The 15,856-nt window shown below is 42.1% G+C and overlaps 2 protein-coding genes and 1 long non-coding RNA gene across 4 annotated transcripts in view; 1 reads left to right on the forward strand and 2 right to left on the reverse strand.

Annotated features, from left to right (window-relative positions):
- LOC116064565 overlaps nucleotides 1-15,856 on the reverse strand; it is a 305,191-nt gene that overhangs the window by 101,258 nt on the left and 188,077 nt on the right. The window lies entirely within an intron of this gene.
- The window catches only part of LOC118493597, a 30,424-nt gene continuing 14,617 nt past the window's right edge, over nucleotides 50-15,856 (reverse strand). The window contains exon 3 of the long non-coding RNA XR_004895544.1: nucleotides 50-85. This is a non-coding gene — a long non-coding RNA (uncharacterized LOC118493597). The remainder of the gene's footprint in view (nucleotides 86-15,856) is intronic.
- Nucleotides 4,677-15,856, forward strand: part of LOC116064564 (hemicentin-2-like) — a 173,913-nt gene continuing 162,733 nt past the window's right edge. Inside the window, exon 1 of one of the 2 annotated variants that reach the window (XM_035993845.1) lies at nucleotides 4,677-4,976. In XM_035993845.1, coding sequence (XP_035849738.1) covers nucleotides 4,929-4,976 — 48 coding nt within the window. In that variant the 5' untranslated portion in view covers nucleotides 4,677-4,928. The remainder of the gene's footprint in view (nucleotides 4,977-15,856) is intronic. The other variant, XM_035993847.1, reaches the window with a different exon arrangement.

Genomic DNA, 15,856 nt, shown 5'->3' on the forward strand with positions numbered 1-15,856 from the left:
TTCTTGTAATAGCCTATATATATCCTATATATACCTATAACTTTATTTTTCTCAAAATATCACGACTCCTCCAAATCTCAGAGAACTCAGATATACTGTATTTTGAATGTGCACAAAGTTTTGGACATTGCTCAAACACATCTGAAATATTACAGTCCAGAGGTTTATTAATACATTAACAACAAAAGACGCAAAACAGGAGGGAGGAGTAAATGATGCTAGGCTACATGTGTGCTGACGTGGATATAATTAGAAAAGCAGATCTACAGGAGAATAAATAGTTGAACGCAATACAGAATGCCTGAGAGCCTTACTGCAATATATTCCATTATGTTTTTATGTTTGAATTGTAATCTATGTTTCTCTTCACATAAAGATATTTGTAGCATACATTGATTCAGAAAAAGGTAAAAATAGGTGCATACAAATTCACCAGAATGCAGGAAATTAAGTGTTTAATGCTCAAAATTTTCAATAAATAATTTTAGTTATTTTGGTGTTATTGGAATAAATAACACTTCAAAAAATCTCAACATAAATCTCACACTAAACTGAAAAAGGCTGTTGCTGCAATTTTGTTAATTTTACAGGAAAAAAACACTGTTATTATTAGATGAGGAGCCTACAATCAAAATAATGAAGTTAGTGTCTGTGTCTATGTCTGACCTGGGCTCGCACATGTTCACGTTAAAAAGCGTGTGCGCGTGCACAAGCACTACGGTCACGCGCAAAGTGTCCCAGTTTTAGCTCCCGGAAATCTGGTCACCCTATCGTAATGCAAAATTAGCATTATGGAGATGTTACTGTAAATGCACAAGCGTCTCTATTTCAAACATCACTGCAGATTGACTGCTTAGATTGACAATACTGTCGTGGTTAGCTTACCGAAACTACTGCCGATTGCCGAAGTTGCTGGCTGGTTACGCAACGTTAGCTAATTCCGCTAGCATACAGGCTAACTATAGCCAGTTAGCTTTGTATGTAGCTAACAAAAACCCACCCATCTCGTAGGAGCGAAGCTTAACATTTCATTCAATAAAATGATGGTACAAAAGGAGCACTAACGCAACATGTCTTACGTTGACAACGTGGACGCAGATATAGGAAACTCAGAAGGCAGTCGTAATATTTACCTAGCTAGCAGTCTATGCTAACGCTGTTGTGCTATCGTTAGCAAACGTCGGCGTAGCTAGCTGTCTAAACTTGTGAAAAGCCGAACAGTATCCCCGTCCAAGCTGTGTTTCACTTTCCCTCTAATATTATTATACACATAATAAAGACACATGGACTCGGTCGAGACCAAAAACCATATTTTGCAACACCAGTGGCACAGACCGAGCCCATAGACAGTGAACAGAGACGGGGCTTTCGTCTGTTGTCTCCCCAACTTGACGTAATGCAATGCATTGTGGGGGAAAAGAGAATCATTGCAAACCGCTGTAAAACAGTACTACTTTTTCGTATTTTATTCCATTTTGTGATATCCATTGTATTTGATGTTGTTGGGTAACAGTTTAAATGTTTATTACCAACAAGCAAATTGCACAAATTCATTAGAAAATAAACCCTGCAACATGGGCTTTAACCAAAACAACATAAAACGATGTCATAGTGGGCCTAATTATCAAACTTGGTTTCGATTAATGATGGCTGTCATGAGAGCAATTTATTTTAGTCATTAATCTTTTTCCTTGACCTCAGGTAAAATGAGACTGTTTGGACTTTCATAAAGATGTTATAAATGTTTTAAGACTTGTTTGACCACATTGAATACAGTACCGATGTGATTTACGAGTTTTGGACCGATACCATTAGCTTTAGGCTACTTGTTGCTAATGTACCCACTAAATGCTGCTAACTGTAGTCAGCTGCTGTTAGCCAGTTAGCTTGGTTAGCTGTACAGCTGACTCAGCCCCAGGCTGCAAGGAGCCAAACCCAGAAAGAAAACCATCTCTGTGGTGTATTCCCTGTCATAAAACTGGCCTCCCTGTCAGTCTCAGAGGCAGTTTACTTAGAGGTCCATTAACGTTAACCAGTTGTTTTTTTCTAGGATGGCGATGGCATATCCCACCTTACTCTGCTTCTGATTAGCTAACTCTTGGAATTCTTGGTATTTCCACCATTTGGCCCCTCAAATTTGCTTTAAAGCCGGGCGCACATCCTGGGAGCCTCGGATGGATAAACAAACACAAGAGTCTCATCCTGAGACGTGAGGCCTGTATACGAAGCAAGGTCAACATGCCACTTTAAGTTCTTCTCGCAAACCAGAGCTACCAGAGCCGCATATTTTACATAAGAAGAGCAAACTATAATTCTACATAAATATGAAGAACACAGACACGGTTTTACAGGCAAAAATACAGGAAGGAAAGCTGGCCAAAAAAGCCGACGCTGTTATGTGTAAATCAAAACGCTTATCAATATCACTTCCCAATCAGTCAGGCACAGACCATAATTGACCATAATCACACTTTTGCTTCCCATAAACTATCGTTGCTTAAGCCTATTATATTATCAGTTGTAACCCTGGCAGTGGGAAGCGATCGTGACAAAAAATATAAAAATATAAAAACATAATTCCAACCGATGTGTGCATTGGCAAAAAAACGGCTCAAGAAGCCGACAAATAGAATATATGTAATGCCTTCCGCTGAAAATCTACATCTTTCATAAAAATGCCCGTCAGTGAATGTTAACGGGGTTGTCTGTCTCTATATGTTATAACTTTTCTGAGTGCACCTCTCTCTCTCTCTCTCTCTCTCTCTCTCTCTCTTTGCACATCGAGCTACTGCGGATCTTCAAAGAACTATGTGACGCAGTTATCAATTGAGTATTGATTGGTCAGTAGGCGGTGCTTTTACACCGGTTGAAGTCTAATCTCCAACATAACCTGCTCCCGACCAGGTTAAGTGTTCAGCATAAGTTACCACGGTGATTTAACCCGGTAACAAGTGATCCACCGTCGTGATACACAAAACCCTGGGTTGAACCTGAAGTTACCTTGGCAACGCCAAATCTTGCTTCGTAGTACAGGCCTCAGGAGTCCGCTGTTTGTGTACTGTATAAAACCAAAGGTCAACATTAACTTATTGTAAGTTTAGTTACGTACGTAACCTACTTCACTAACGTCACGTTGGAAACTATCACAAATGTAGGCCTACTTAATTAAACCCAAATCACAATCTTTTCCTAAACCTAACCAAGCAGTTTTGTCGCCCAAACCTAATGTTACCCTGCATGTTGAAAAAGACGGCAAAAGGGTTTTAATTGAGTGGTCTATGAGCTGGATGAAAGAGGTCAAAGTTGTCTAGGTGAAAGAAGGTGAGCATGCTGATATGTCTTTAATGTGCTGAAAAAAGAGGGTTTATTGAACATAAGACCAAGATTCTGGGGTCTGGGGTCTATGTCCAGCAGTGACGTTTATTCACAGCAGACAGGCAGACATCTAATTAAACAGATTGGTCCTAGACAGCTGGTTGAAAGAGCCTGGAGGTGAACAGTTAGATTCACTCTGAGTCCAGCAGAGGGCAGCGTGGACCAGGGAGACCTTCAGATCTGTTCATAGGGTGGAGGAGGTGGAGCTAACAGTAGTCTTTATTATCAGACCCTTTGCAGTGAGCACAGTGGGTCAACACTCTGTAACTGAGTATTTCACAATCTGCTCAGTTACTGGGAATTTCACACACAACCATTTCTAGGGTTTACAAAGAACGGTCTGAAAAAGGAAAAACATCCAGTATGCTGCAGTCCTGTGGTCGAAAATGCTTCGTTGATGCTAGAGGTCAGAGGAGAATGGGTCGACTGTTTACCGGTGATAGAAGATCAACTTTGACTCAAATAACCACTCGTTACAACCGAGGTATGCAGCCAAGCATTTGTGAAGCCACAACACGAACAACCTTGAGGCGGATGGGCTACACCAGCAGAAGACCCCACCGGGTACCACTCATCTCCACTAAATATAGGAAAATGAGGCTACAATTTGCACAAGCTCACCAAAATTGGACAGTTGAAGACTGTAAAAATGTTGCCTGGTCTGATGAGTCTCGATTTCTGTTGAGACATTCAGATGGTAGAGTCAGAATTTGGCGTAAACAGAATGAGAACATGGATCCGTCATGCCTTGTTACCACTGGGCAGGCTGCTGGTGGTGGTGTAATGGTGTGGGGGATGTTTTCTTGGCACACTTTAGGCCCCTTAGTACCAATTGGGCACCGTTTAAATGCCACAGCCTACCTGAGCATTGTTTCTGACCATGTCCATCCCTTCATGACCACCATGTACCCATCCTCTGATGGTTCTGAAGGCGAGAGGGGGTCAAACACGGTCTTAGTAGGGTGTTCCTAATAATCCTTTAGGTGAGTGTATGTGTGGCTGTTTAACTGTATTGTGTTACAGTGACAGGTGTTTCTATTTATCAACCCCGTTTAAACCAATGAGGTAAATTACATGTAATAATATGCATCATTTTTAATAAACTGAATTGCATATGTGTATAACAAAGTGTTTTTTTTTCTAATAAGTATCTTATGTCAACATTAAGTTGACCTTCTGTTGCTGCTCTTGCCAAATGTATTCCAGGCTTCAAAGTGCCATGTCAGTCCTGAAGTACTTCAGCTTTCAATTCTCCTTCAGATTCAGCTCTTCCTGTAACCCACGCTGTAAGACCCGCCCTCTCAATGAGAGAGCTCTCATGCAAATGCAAACCAGACTGCCTACCAACCCCTCCCTAGTGCAGTGTCAGGGAAATTCTCGACGCATCATAACTTGCCAGAGAAAAATACAATAGCAGATCAGAGCCACCAACGGCTCCCTATTGTCCTAGTGTCAAGGAAATTCTCTAAATATATTACTATATTGTACTGACGGACAGAGAGAACAGTGTCGGGATACAAAGACGACTGCAGATCACCACTCTGTCAGACCTCATGGCTCCATTTCTGCTCCTGTTGTTCCTTCTGTCTGAAGCAGCTTCTCAATCTGGTAAATATCAGCTCTTATTGTAAAAAGACTAATGTAGACTTTAAATGTTTTTGAATAAACAATGATGTCATCATGTTGAAAGGAAATGTGAATGTGTTTAAAACAGATAGAAGTATTATCATTATGATTATCTGTTTAATTTACAGTCAAGATCAGTTTTTTGTAAGTAAATGTTTGACTCAAAATAATTGTCAAATTTAGGCTTGTGTGTATTTGTATTTAAGTATGAATATTGAACATTTAATTGTATTTCTTTACACAGTATTGGGTTTGTGATTCACAAGTGTTATGTTCAACTTTGTCAGTAACTTAAAATATATAAGAGAGTGATCGTGCTGTTTCAGACTGTTTGACATACTCCGCAGTTTTTTACAAAGGCTTGTTGCCTAAATATGGAGGGAGAGAGTGAGTGACTGTAAACTGTAGGGAGGAGGAGGCTAGCGAGAGAGGAAGGGAGGGACCTAGACTGTAGGGAGGAGGAGGCTAGAGAGAGAGGAAGGGAGGGACCTAGACTGTAGGGAGGAGGAGGCTAGAGAGAGAGGAATGGAGGGACCTAGACTGTAGGGAGGAGGAGGCTAGAGAGAGAGGAATGGAGGGACCTAGACTGTAGGGAGGAGGAGGCTAGAGAGAGAGGAAGGGAGGGACCTAGACTGTAGGGAGGAGGAGGCTAGAGAAAGAGAGAGGAAGGGAGGGACCTAGACTGTAGGGAGGAGGAGGGGAGAGAGAGAGAGGAAGAGAGTGACCATAGTCTGTAGGGAGGAGGAGAGAGAGAGAGAGAGAGAGAGGAAGGGAGGGACCTAGGCTGTAGAGAGGAGGAGGGGAGCAGGAGGATAAAAGCCAGGGAGGGAGGGTGTGACATGTATTGGTCTGTGCAGTGTTGTGATTGGCTGAATTAATATAACCTCACCAGGTGTGTGTGCAGCGCTTTGTTTTTTCTTTAATCTTTATTGCAAATGAAGTACAATGACACATTCCAAAATACATACATAGCCTACCAGGGGTTAGGAGGTACATAAAATATAAAAGAGTAAAAAAACAAAAACTACAACGAAAAATACATTAAATAATGTAGCAGTTCATGCAATTAAGAAATTTACAAATAGGCCTATCAAGAGTCTACCGTTACGGTTTGTAGAGTGCTGAATAGTCTGTACGTATTGTAGCATTTCATTCATAAAGATTTTGAATACAGGTTTTTTTCTGTTACAGAATTCAATTTTGTGAATGTCATATTTTGCCAAGATAACAAAAAGATTGATGATGTAATACTGTTTTTGTTCTAGAATGCAGACATAAAAACCAAACAGCACGTCTTTGTACAGCACAGAAAAGTTGACAGAAATGTTACCTCCCAAATCGTGACGTATGTCCTCATTCTCAATAGTCTCAATTTACCAGACCTTCCTCCAGGAAGTGGAACATCGTGGATATAGACTACTGCAGATATATTGGGCAAAGTCTTTCCAAAAAGTGACAGTATAAGCTCCAAATATAACTGTATAGCTGTTTCACAATCAACTCCACAGAAAGAGCAGTCAATGTCTTCTCTCCCCACCTTCACCTTTCATTCAGTTGTGGATCAAACGTAACTGTAAAAAGACCGCTAAATGCTAAAGGGGGCAGAATTTCAGCACAACACCGCAGCCAGCCAGACTTGGACTCCTGGGGCGATATGGTCTGTTTCCCCAACGGAACATAACACTTTCTGTTACTGCCGTTAGCATCGTTATCGCCCGGTGCTGGAGTTGGTGCTGGCTGGGTTCAGATTGCTGTAAGTTAATAATAATAGTGGCTGGCTACAGGCTAACTGTGGATGTGTCATGTTCCCGGAGCTGTTGTCCGCTCATGAATGTGTTGAACCATGTTGTAACCTTAAAACGTTAACATTCCCCACCGAGCATTAGCATGAGCTAACGCTAACGTTACTTGTCAACATAGCACGTTAAGCTAGATCAGTCGATATTGAAATGTATCAATAAATAAGATCTCTGCTGTATTACTGTGTGTCAGTGGCATGTAATCAATGACAAAATTATGCTGCATGGCAGAAAGCAAGATGTATCACAGTTACTGAGTAGTATTCTTGCTGTGACATTGTATGATTTACGATTACCCTCAAACGTCTCATCTGTGATGAAAGTTAGGGGAACCAGAGGTTTTTTTTAATTTATTTATTGACATTTGCAGTTACACACAGCACATACAAGCACACATACACACAACTACAAAATAAATACATAAACAAATCATATCCCAGGAATTCTGCAAAGTCCAGCAAGGCTAATCAACAAGCAGTCCAATTCATAGCATCAGTTACAGTTAGAGGAGTTCCAATATCATTCAGTCACGTGATGTCACAAGTGTTGAATATATATATATATATATATATATATATATATATATATATATATAGATATATATGCACAGTCTTCAGAGCTTTACAGTTCTTTGAGTATCTTATGGAGTCAGATATTCATTGACCCCCTGCGTCATAGTTGTTGGAAGAGCTTCTTTCTCTAAGCTCTCTGCAAAAACTTTTACCAGAAAGGGAGTTAGTAATTCATCAAACATTTTGTATAAATCAGCAGTTATACCATCACAACCTGGGCTCTTGTTGTTTTTGAGATTTTTAATCGCCTTCAACACCTCCTCTTGGGCAATGCTATAGTCTCTGTCTTCTGGGGATATAGTTCTACAATGGCTGATAAATGATTTAGTTGTTACCTCGCAGTAATTTGATGTGTATAGATCATCATAGAAATTATAGCAGTGGACGGCTAACTCTCTTGGATCTTCAATAATTTTTCCCTCCACTTTAATTTGATCTACAGTAGCCAATACATGTTTACTCTTTTCAAGTCTAAAGAAGTAAGCTGAGTTTTGTTCACCCTCTTCCATCCATCGTTTTCTTGACCTTATTCAATTCAATTCAATTCAATTCAATTCAATTTTATTCATAGTATCAAATCATAACAAGAGTTATCTCGAGACACTTTACAGATAGAGTAGGTCTAGACCAAACTCTGTAGTTTACGAAGCCCCAACAATTACAGTGGTTGCCTCAAGAGCAAGCATTAGCAGTAGCTATTGCGACAGTGGCGAGGAAAAACTCCCTTTTTTGTTAGGAAGAAACCTCGGACAGACCCAGACTCTTGGTAGGTGGTGTCTGACGGCACCAGTTGGGGGAGTGGTGAATGGTGGCAATAATAGTCATAATAAAGATAGTGAAGCAGTGATCACAATGGTAGTCATAGTAGTTCATGTCATAGTAGGGCACAGCAGGGCGTTACGGGGTGTGGTGTGGCACAGCAGCCTGGGTGGACGCGGTTGGACGCGGCAGGACGCAGTCGGACACTGCGGGGAATCGCAGAGCGTAGCAGGGTGTAGTAAGTCCATAGCGTCAGCTGCACCCAGGACCCCGGTGTAGGTGCCACCCAATTCCAAGGCGATGTTCTGGGTGAAGAAGAAGCAAAGGGACTCCGGGGAGAAAACTCCCCAGAGCTAGGTTAGTAACAGGCATTTCTGGGACTAAGATGCACACAAAAGGAGACAAGTGAAAAGAGAGAAGAGGGAGCAGCTCATTGTGTCCTTGGAAGGAGCTTCCCACAGCAGTCTAGAGTTGTAATAGCATAACTAAGAGAGGCAGGCTAAAGAGAGGTGCCCTGGACCGGGCTCGTACTCTCCCCTGCCGGAACGGGCTTGTACTTCCTGCCTCCCTCTACTCTACTCTACTATGCTGCAACTCCTCACTCCCTAACTATAAGCTTTATCAAAGATGATGGTTTTCAGTTTATTCTTAAATGTGGCGACGGTGTCAGTCGCCCGAACCCAAGTTGGGAGCTGGTTTCACAGGAGAGGAGCCTGGTAGCTGAAGGCTCTGGCTCCCATTCTACTTTTAGAGACTCTAGGAACCACAAGTAGCTCTGAGTTCTGGGAGCGCAGTGCTCTAGTGGGACAATAAGGTACTAAGAATTCTTCTATGTATGATGTTGCTTGACCATTTAGTGCTTTGTAGGTCAGGAGAAGGATTTTAAATTCAATCCTGGATTTTACAGGAAGCCAATGCAGAGAAGCTAATACAGGAGAAATATGATCTCTTTTGTTAGCTCTTGTCAGAACACGTGCTGCAGCATTCTGGATCAGCTGGAGAGTCTTGAGGGACTTATTTGAGCAGCCTGATAGTAAAGAATTACAGTAGTCCAGCCGGGAAGTAACGAATGCATGGACTAGTTTTTCAGCATCGTTTTGCGATTCTTCCTGATTTTGGCAATGTTACGAAGATGGAAGAAGGCTGTTCTTGAGGTTTGTTTTAAGTGGGCGTTAAAGGATAGATCCTGGTCAAAAATGACTCCTAGATTTCTGACAGTAGTGCTGGAGGCCAGGGCAATACCATCTAGGGTAGCTATATCTTTAGATAATGAAGTTCGGTGGTGCTTGGGTCCCAGCACAATAACTTCCGTTTTGTTTGAGTTTAACATCAGAAAATTGTGGGTCATCCAGGATTTTATATCTTTAATGCACGCTTGAAGTTTAGCTAACTGACCGCTTTCATCTGGCTTAATTGACAGATATAATTGGGTGTCGTCTGCGTAACAGTGAAAGTTTATTGAGTGTTTCCTAATAATATTGCCTAGAGGAAGCATATATAAAGACAATAGAATTGGTCCAAGCACTGAGCCTTGAGGAACGCCATGGCTAACTTTAGCGTATTTGGATGGTTTATCGTTAATATTAACAAATTGGGATCGCTCAGAAAAATAGGACTTAAACCAGCTTAGTGCGATTCCTTTAACGCCAAGTAAATGTTTCAAGTCTCTGTAAGAGGATGGTATGGTCAATAGTGTCGAATGCAGCACTGAGATCTAATAAGACAAGTAAGTCCTTTGTCTGCTGCAGTTAGAAGGTCGTTAGTGATTTTCACCAGTGCCGTCTCTGTGCTATGATGCTTTCTAAATCCTGACTGAAAGTCTTCAAATAGACTATTTCTATGCAGAAAGTCACACAATTGATTAGCGACTACCTTCTCAAGGATTTTGGAGAGAAAGGGGAGGTTAGATAGAGGTCTATAGTTGGCTAAGACCTCAGGGTCTAGGGTGGGTTTTTTCAGAATAGGTTTTATCACAGCTACTTTAAAAGACTGCGGTACGTGACCCGTTAATAAGGACATATTGATCGTATCTGGTAATGTGGTGTTGACCATGGGTAGTGCTTCTTTAAGTAGCCTCGTTGGAATGGGGTCTAAGAGACAGGTAGTTGGCTTAGCTGAAGAGACCCTTAACATTAATTGTTGGAGGTCTAAAGGATAAAAGCCGTCTAAATATGTATCATGTCTTATCGTTCTCTCTAGCCCTCCTGCGCCCAATGGTGAGTCGTTAGAAGCTGTGGGTAGAAGGTGATGAATTTTTTCTCTAATTGTTATAATTTTATCATTAAAAAAGGTCATGAAGTCATCACTGCTCAGAGCTATAGGAATAGATGGCTCAACAGAGCTATGACTCTGTCAGCCTGGCTACAGTGCTGAAAATAAACTTTGGGTTGTTCTTATTTTCTTCTATTAGTATTGAGTAATAGTCTGATCTGGCATTTCTGATGGCCCTTCTATACATTTTTAGACTATCTTGCCAATCTACACGAGATTCTTCCAGTTTGGTGGAACGCCATTTACTTTCAAGTTTTCGTGAGATTTGTTTTAATTTGCGAGTTTGGGAGTTATACCAAGGTGCTAGTTTCCTTTCCTTCATCATCTTCTTTTTGAGAGGAGCAACCGAGTCTAAAGTAGTCCGTAGGCAGGCCGTAGCAGCGTCTACAAAGTTATCAAGTTGGGAGGGACTAAAGTTAACATAACGGTCCTCTGTTATATTAAGGCATGACATTGAGTTAAGTGCTGTTGGAATATCTTCCTTAAATTTAGCTATAGCACTGTCAGATAAGCATCTAGTGTAGAAACTTTTATTTAATTTCGTATAGTCTGGTAGTAGGAATTCGAAAGTTCTTAAAAAATGGTCTGATAATAAAGGATTCTGCGGAAATACTATTAAATCGTTAATTTTGATGCCATATTCTAGCACAAGGTCGAGGGTGTGGTTAAAACAGTGCGTGGCCTCATGCACACTCTGACTGAAACCAATAGAATCTAGCAGTGAATTGAAAGCAGTACTAAGGCTATTGCTGTCAACGTCCACATGGATATTAAAATCACCTACAATAAGTACTTTGTCTGATTGAAGGACTACGCATGATAAAAACTCTGAGAATTCAGATAAAAACTCAGAATATGGACCTGGTGCTCGGTAGACAACAACGAATATAATTGGCTGTACTGTTTTCCATGTTGGGTGTTGAAGATTAAGAACAAGGCTTTCAAACGAGTTATAGTTTAGTTTAGGTTTAGGATTAATTAACAGGCTCGAGTCAAATATGGCTGCAACTCCCCCTCCTCAGCCTGAGCCTCGTGGAATTTGGGTATTATTATGACTGGGAGGAGTGGCTTCATTTAAACTAACATATTCTTCATGGCCCAGCCAGGTTTCAGTGAGGCAGAATAAATCAATGTGGTTATCTGATATCAATTCATTTACCAATAATGCTTTCAATGACAGAGATCTAATATTTAATAGCCCACATTTGATTCTCCTATTCTGTTCTATCGTTGCAGTGGTTGTTTTAATTCCAATTAGGTTGTTTAGTATAGCACCTCTTTTGTTAGCGTTTGGTTTAAACGGTCTCAGTCGGGGGACAGACACGGTGGTTATGGGATTATGAATGGGTGATTGCTCTGAAGGGAGCACAGAGGGGCGTGTAGCGCTGTATCTCTGATTATTGACTTTGGGAGAGTGTGTCTGGTCAGTGTGCTTGTGGGAGTGTTTACGGGATGTAAACAGTCAATCAGAGATCTGGGTATGCAGGGCGTGGTGCAAATTTCCACGTAGCATCTGGCTTCCGCGTGTATTGGGATGAATCCCATCCCTGCTGAACAGGAAGCCACGTTCCCAAAACAGATTGAAGTTGTCAATAAAACCTATCTTGTGAATGCTGCATGTGAGCTGGAGCCAGGTGTTAAGGGAGAGTAGTCTACTAAAGAGGCATGATCCGCGACCTAGAGATGGAAGTGGGCCCGAAATAAAAACCGACTTCCCAGTGCTTTTTAAAGCCTCAATGAGAGCGGTAAAGTCTCGCCTTGTGCGCTCACACTCCTGAATCCGAGTGGACATGTCGATATGTCCACAATGGACCACGATGCGTTTGATAGAGGTCGGAAACGAGGGTATCAGGTCCATAACTTTAGCCAGGATGTCTGCAACTTTGGCTCCGGGAAAACAGTGTGTGACAGCATTATGAAACCGTAGGTCTCTAGTGATGGAGTCCCCAATAATTACTGTGGTTAGGGGGAAGAGCGGACGAGGAGTGGGGGGGTGTGGATAGCCGGTGACGGGAGCAAAACAGTCAGTGTTGGTTTCAGATGGGCAGGGAAAAGAAGAGGAAGAATGCTTACCGTTCGGTTGTGGGGATTGTTTTTGAGGAACGTTGTCATTTGGCCGATCCAGGCAGTGTAGGCCACCGGACCGTCTGACTACCGCATCCCTCAGAAGCTTTCGCCGCGCGGTAGCAATCGTCTTCCGTGACGACGGCTGGTCAGTCTGCTTTGAAGCGGGGCGAGCCCGGTGAGCCGCATTGGCCGCCACCGGCTCCGACTCCAACAAGGCATTGAAGCGGTTGGAGAGGCTGAGGGCAGGAGGCGATGGAGCCCTACCCGAGGCTCTCTTTCGGCCGCAAACCACCTCAGTCCAGGGTGGCTTGATAACCGGTGTCGAGCAGGACGATGGGTGTGGGCAGGCAGCTGGGTCCCATGGCGTGGTATCCTGGAAGGCCGCCGAGAGAGATGAGATCCGGAGCGACTGATTATGAGCCACGTCCAAGCAGGCGGTTAACAAAGCATCTTTGGTCTTTAAGTCCTCGGAAAGCCGACGAACATCTTCCCTGAGGTCAGCAATTTCTTTGTTTGTATTATTAAACAACGAGGAAATCCTGAGGGGGAGTGGGGACTCGCCAGGTGTAGAGGTTGCCATGAAGCTAGCGTTAGTTTAGCCGGTAGGCCTAGTCTTGATAAATTAGCGTGAGGCTAATACTTACTTACACGTAAAAATGTATCTTTGGTTTTTTTAAAAACACTTTATTAGTATAATAAAAACTAGGCAATAGAGCCGACTGTTAGGTAGGAGGTTGAAGGCAGCTGTCGGCTGCCTCGTCCCCGCCGACTGCTGTCGCTTGTGGATGACGTCAGTTGAAAGTCAGTTGCCTGACTTTTCTCCACAATAAAGTCTATAGACTCCCTTAGCTTTTGATTTATAAATGTCATCTAATTTATTTGGTAATTTCGTATAGTCACATCTTTCCTCATTAGATAGATACTCTTTTTGGGAAAGAAACGCTAGCTTCTCAATAACCTCTTCTTCAACTGCTCGTCTGTTTTTGGCCAAATCACCACCAAACCTCCTGAGAAACGTCCCCAACTCATATTTTAAGAAGCTCCCAAAACATACTCTCTGAGAGTCTGCTTTAATCCAAATGTTTTCAATTAATTCTTTGACTGTTGACCTGATCATGTTCAAGGAGGGAACTATTAAGTTTCCAAAATGAGGCTTTTGGGCCGGAGGACTGATCCGAGGACAGAGTTATTGAGTGGTAAATCTCTTTGTGATCGGTCAGTGGAGTGTTACTGATATTGACTGAAAAGTTGTTCCTCGTTAAACATCTTGAAACTAACCAGTAGTCAATTCTGGATTGTCTTGAGCAGTCCTTATTGGACCAGGTATACTGTCTGTCATTTGGAAACTGTTCCCTCCAAACATCAACCAGGTCAAATTTATCCATGAGACAATTTAACACAGAGTTAGGAGACCCTGACCTCCTGGCCATCTATTTAACGTGTTATTCATCGCTATATTAAAATGTCCTCCCACAACTAAAGAGGCGTAAGGGTATTTGTTCAACCAGTGTGATATTCTATCCTCTATGGTATCAAGAAGCATGTTATTCTCCACAGAGGAGTTGTATCCATATATGTTTATAATGACTATTGTATGATTATTTTTGGTAATTACCATTATGAGAAAATGCCCTGAAGAATCTAAGTCGGTATTTTGAATATTCCAGTTGGTCCGCGATGTCTGGTGAGACCTGGCTGAGTAGCTCCACCATCATTTTTTTTTTAATTTTCTCCTGCTTGTTCCTTGATCCCAGCGACACGTAGATTCCACCTCCTCTTGTAATTATCAAGTTCATGGCACCTTTTGGTTCAACGTTTCAACGTTGTCTGTTGCTTCTTTTATTTGTTTCCCCATATATTCCATAGCGTCAGTAACACTTTTTATGGAGCAAGTGTTATCTTTAACTGACGACTCCAACGACTGCAACCTCCTCAGTGACTCTTCTTGCATCTTTTCAACCTTTTCCATTACTGTTAGCAGAACAGAATTGGGCACAGACTGACCTTCATTGTCGTCAATTGTTTTACTTCTCTTGGCGGCTCGCGGCTTCGGCGCTTTTGGCAACGGTAGCGCCGAGTCCGAGGCCTCCTGCTCCGGCAAAGTTACCTCCATCTCGCCTTCCTCGACCTGCAGAGCCTTCTTCGCGTATGAGTGCATTATGTTGCTAACATCTTCCTCTTTGTCCTTTTTTTAAAGATATGTGGGTCAACCCACGGCTACTGGCCGAATAGAAAAAGTAACAGTCCGTTCCGTTTGTAAAGATAGCCGATAGGTTATCAGCGTTAGCCACTAACTTTAGCCAGTTTGAAAAAAGCCGAAAAAGTAAGGAAACACGTAGAAAAATATCTTCTTCAAGAAGTCTCTGAGTTGTCAAGTATTAGGATAGCATTTTAAAGCCCTCAATTCATGTTAACTGTTAAAAAAAACCGAGGTTTGCTATTTCATATTGCAGAGCGACAACAGAGTGATGTTACCACGACGCCATCTTGCCGTCCCCCCCGGAACCAGAGGGGTCAAAGGCATGGTCAAAGGTTTTATGACGCCACTGACAGGCGACTAGATGAAACGGACAGTGTTGTCACTACCCGATGTGAGTCGAGTCAGAGCAATAGGCTCGTTTGAGATGAACTGCGCCTCGCCTGTAAAGCGGACGAGAGCAGGCGGCAGCAGCCGGGGGCGGTGACAAAACTCGGCTCTCAAGTCAGACAGTTTCCAGCCGTTTCCAGCAGCCTTCAGGCTGAACAGGAAGTCACAGAAACACCGTGGTCCGATTCCGATTTAATAAAATGTTCTAAGACCCATATATCAGCTTGTACACAGTCTCCAGTTGTTTTTATTATGACAGAGTAGCTGTCAAAATTCTCTACATGTAATCTGTTGCTGATTTTAATTAACAACAGACTGTAGATGATCTGTAATCTGACCAGATTTAGTCTCCCTGACTTCTAAACATAACTATCAGTCACACAACATGTGTTCTGTACAGCATAAGCCTTTAAATCAGACAAATAGCAGTTAAAATCCCTCCGATTCAAAATCAATAAAAAGTTGATATAAAACGTCATCATGTTGAGTCGATTCTGAACCAATCAGCTGTTAGATCAGCTGAGAGGCCGGCGTTTCCCAGCATGCACTGTTTTTTTTTTATTAACAAAAAAGCACCAACATACAAAACTCTCGTTGGGGAAAATATATACATGCTTAGTATACAATACAAATGTTGTCAATGTACAAGAAAGAATTACCTGAGAAAAAGAAACAAAGAATAAAACAAAAAGGGGGAGCTGCTTAAAATACACAAGTCAAAAGCAAAAAGGCTAGAGAAAGTAAAATTAACATTTAGAGCGGCACATGAGGAGAGATTAATCAAAACAGTAGTTTCCTAG

The sequence above is a fragment of the Sander lucioperca genome, chromosome 17 (assembly GCF_008315115.2).
Source record: "Sander lucioperca isolate FBNREF2018 chromosome 17, SLUC_FBN_1.2, whole genome shotgun sequence".
In the NCBI taxonomy this organism is placed as follows: Eukaryota; Metazoa; Chordata; class Actinopteri; order Perciformes; family Percidae; genus Sander; species Sander lucioperca.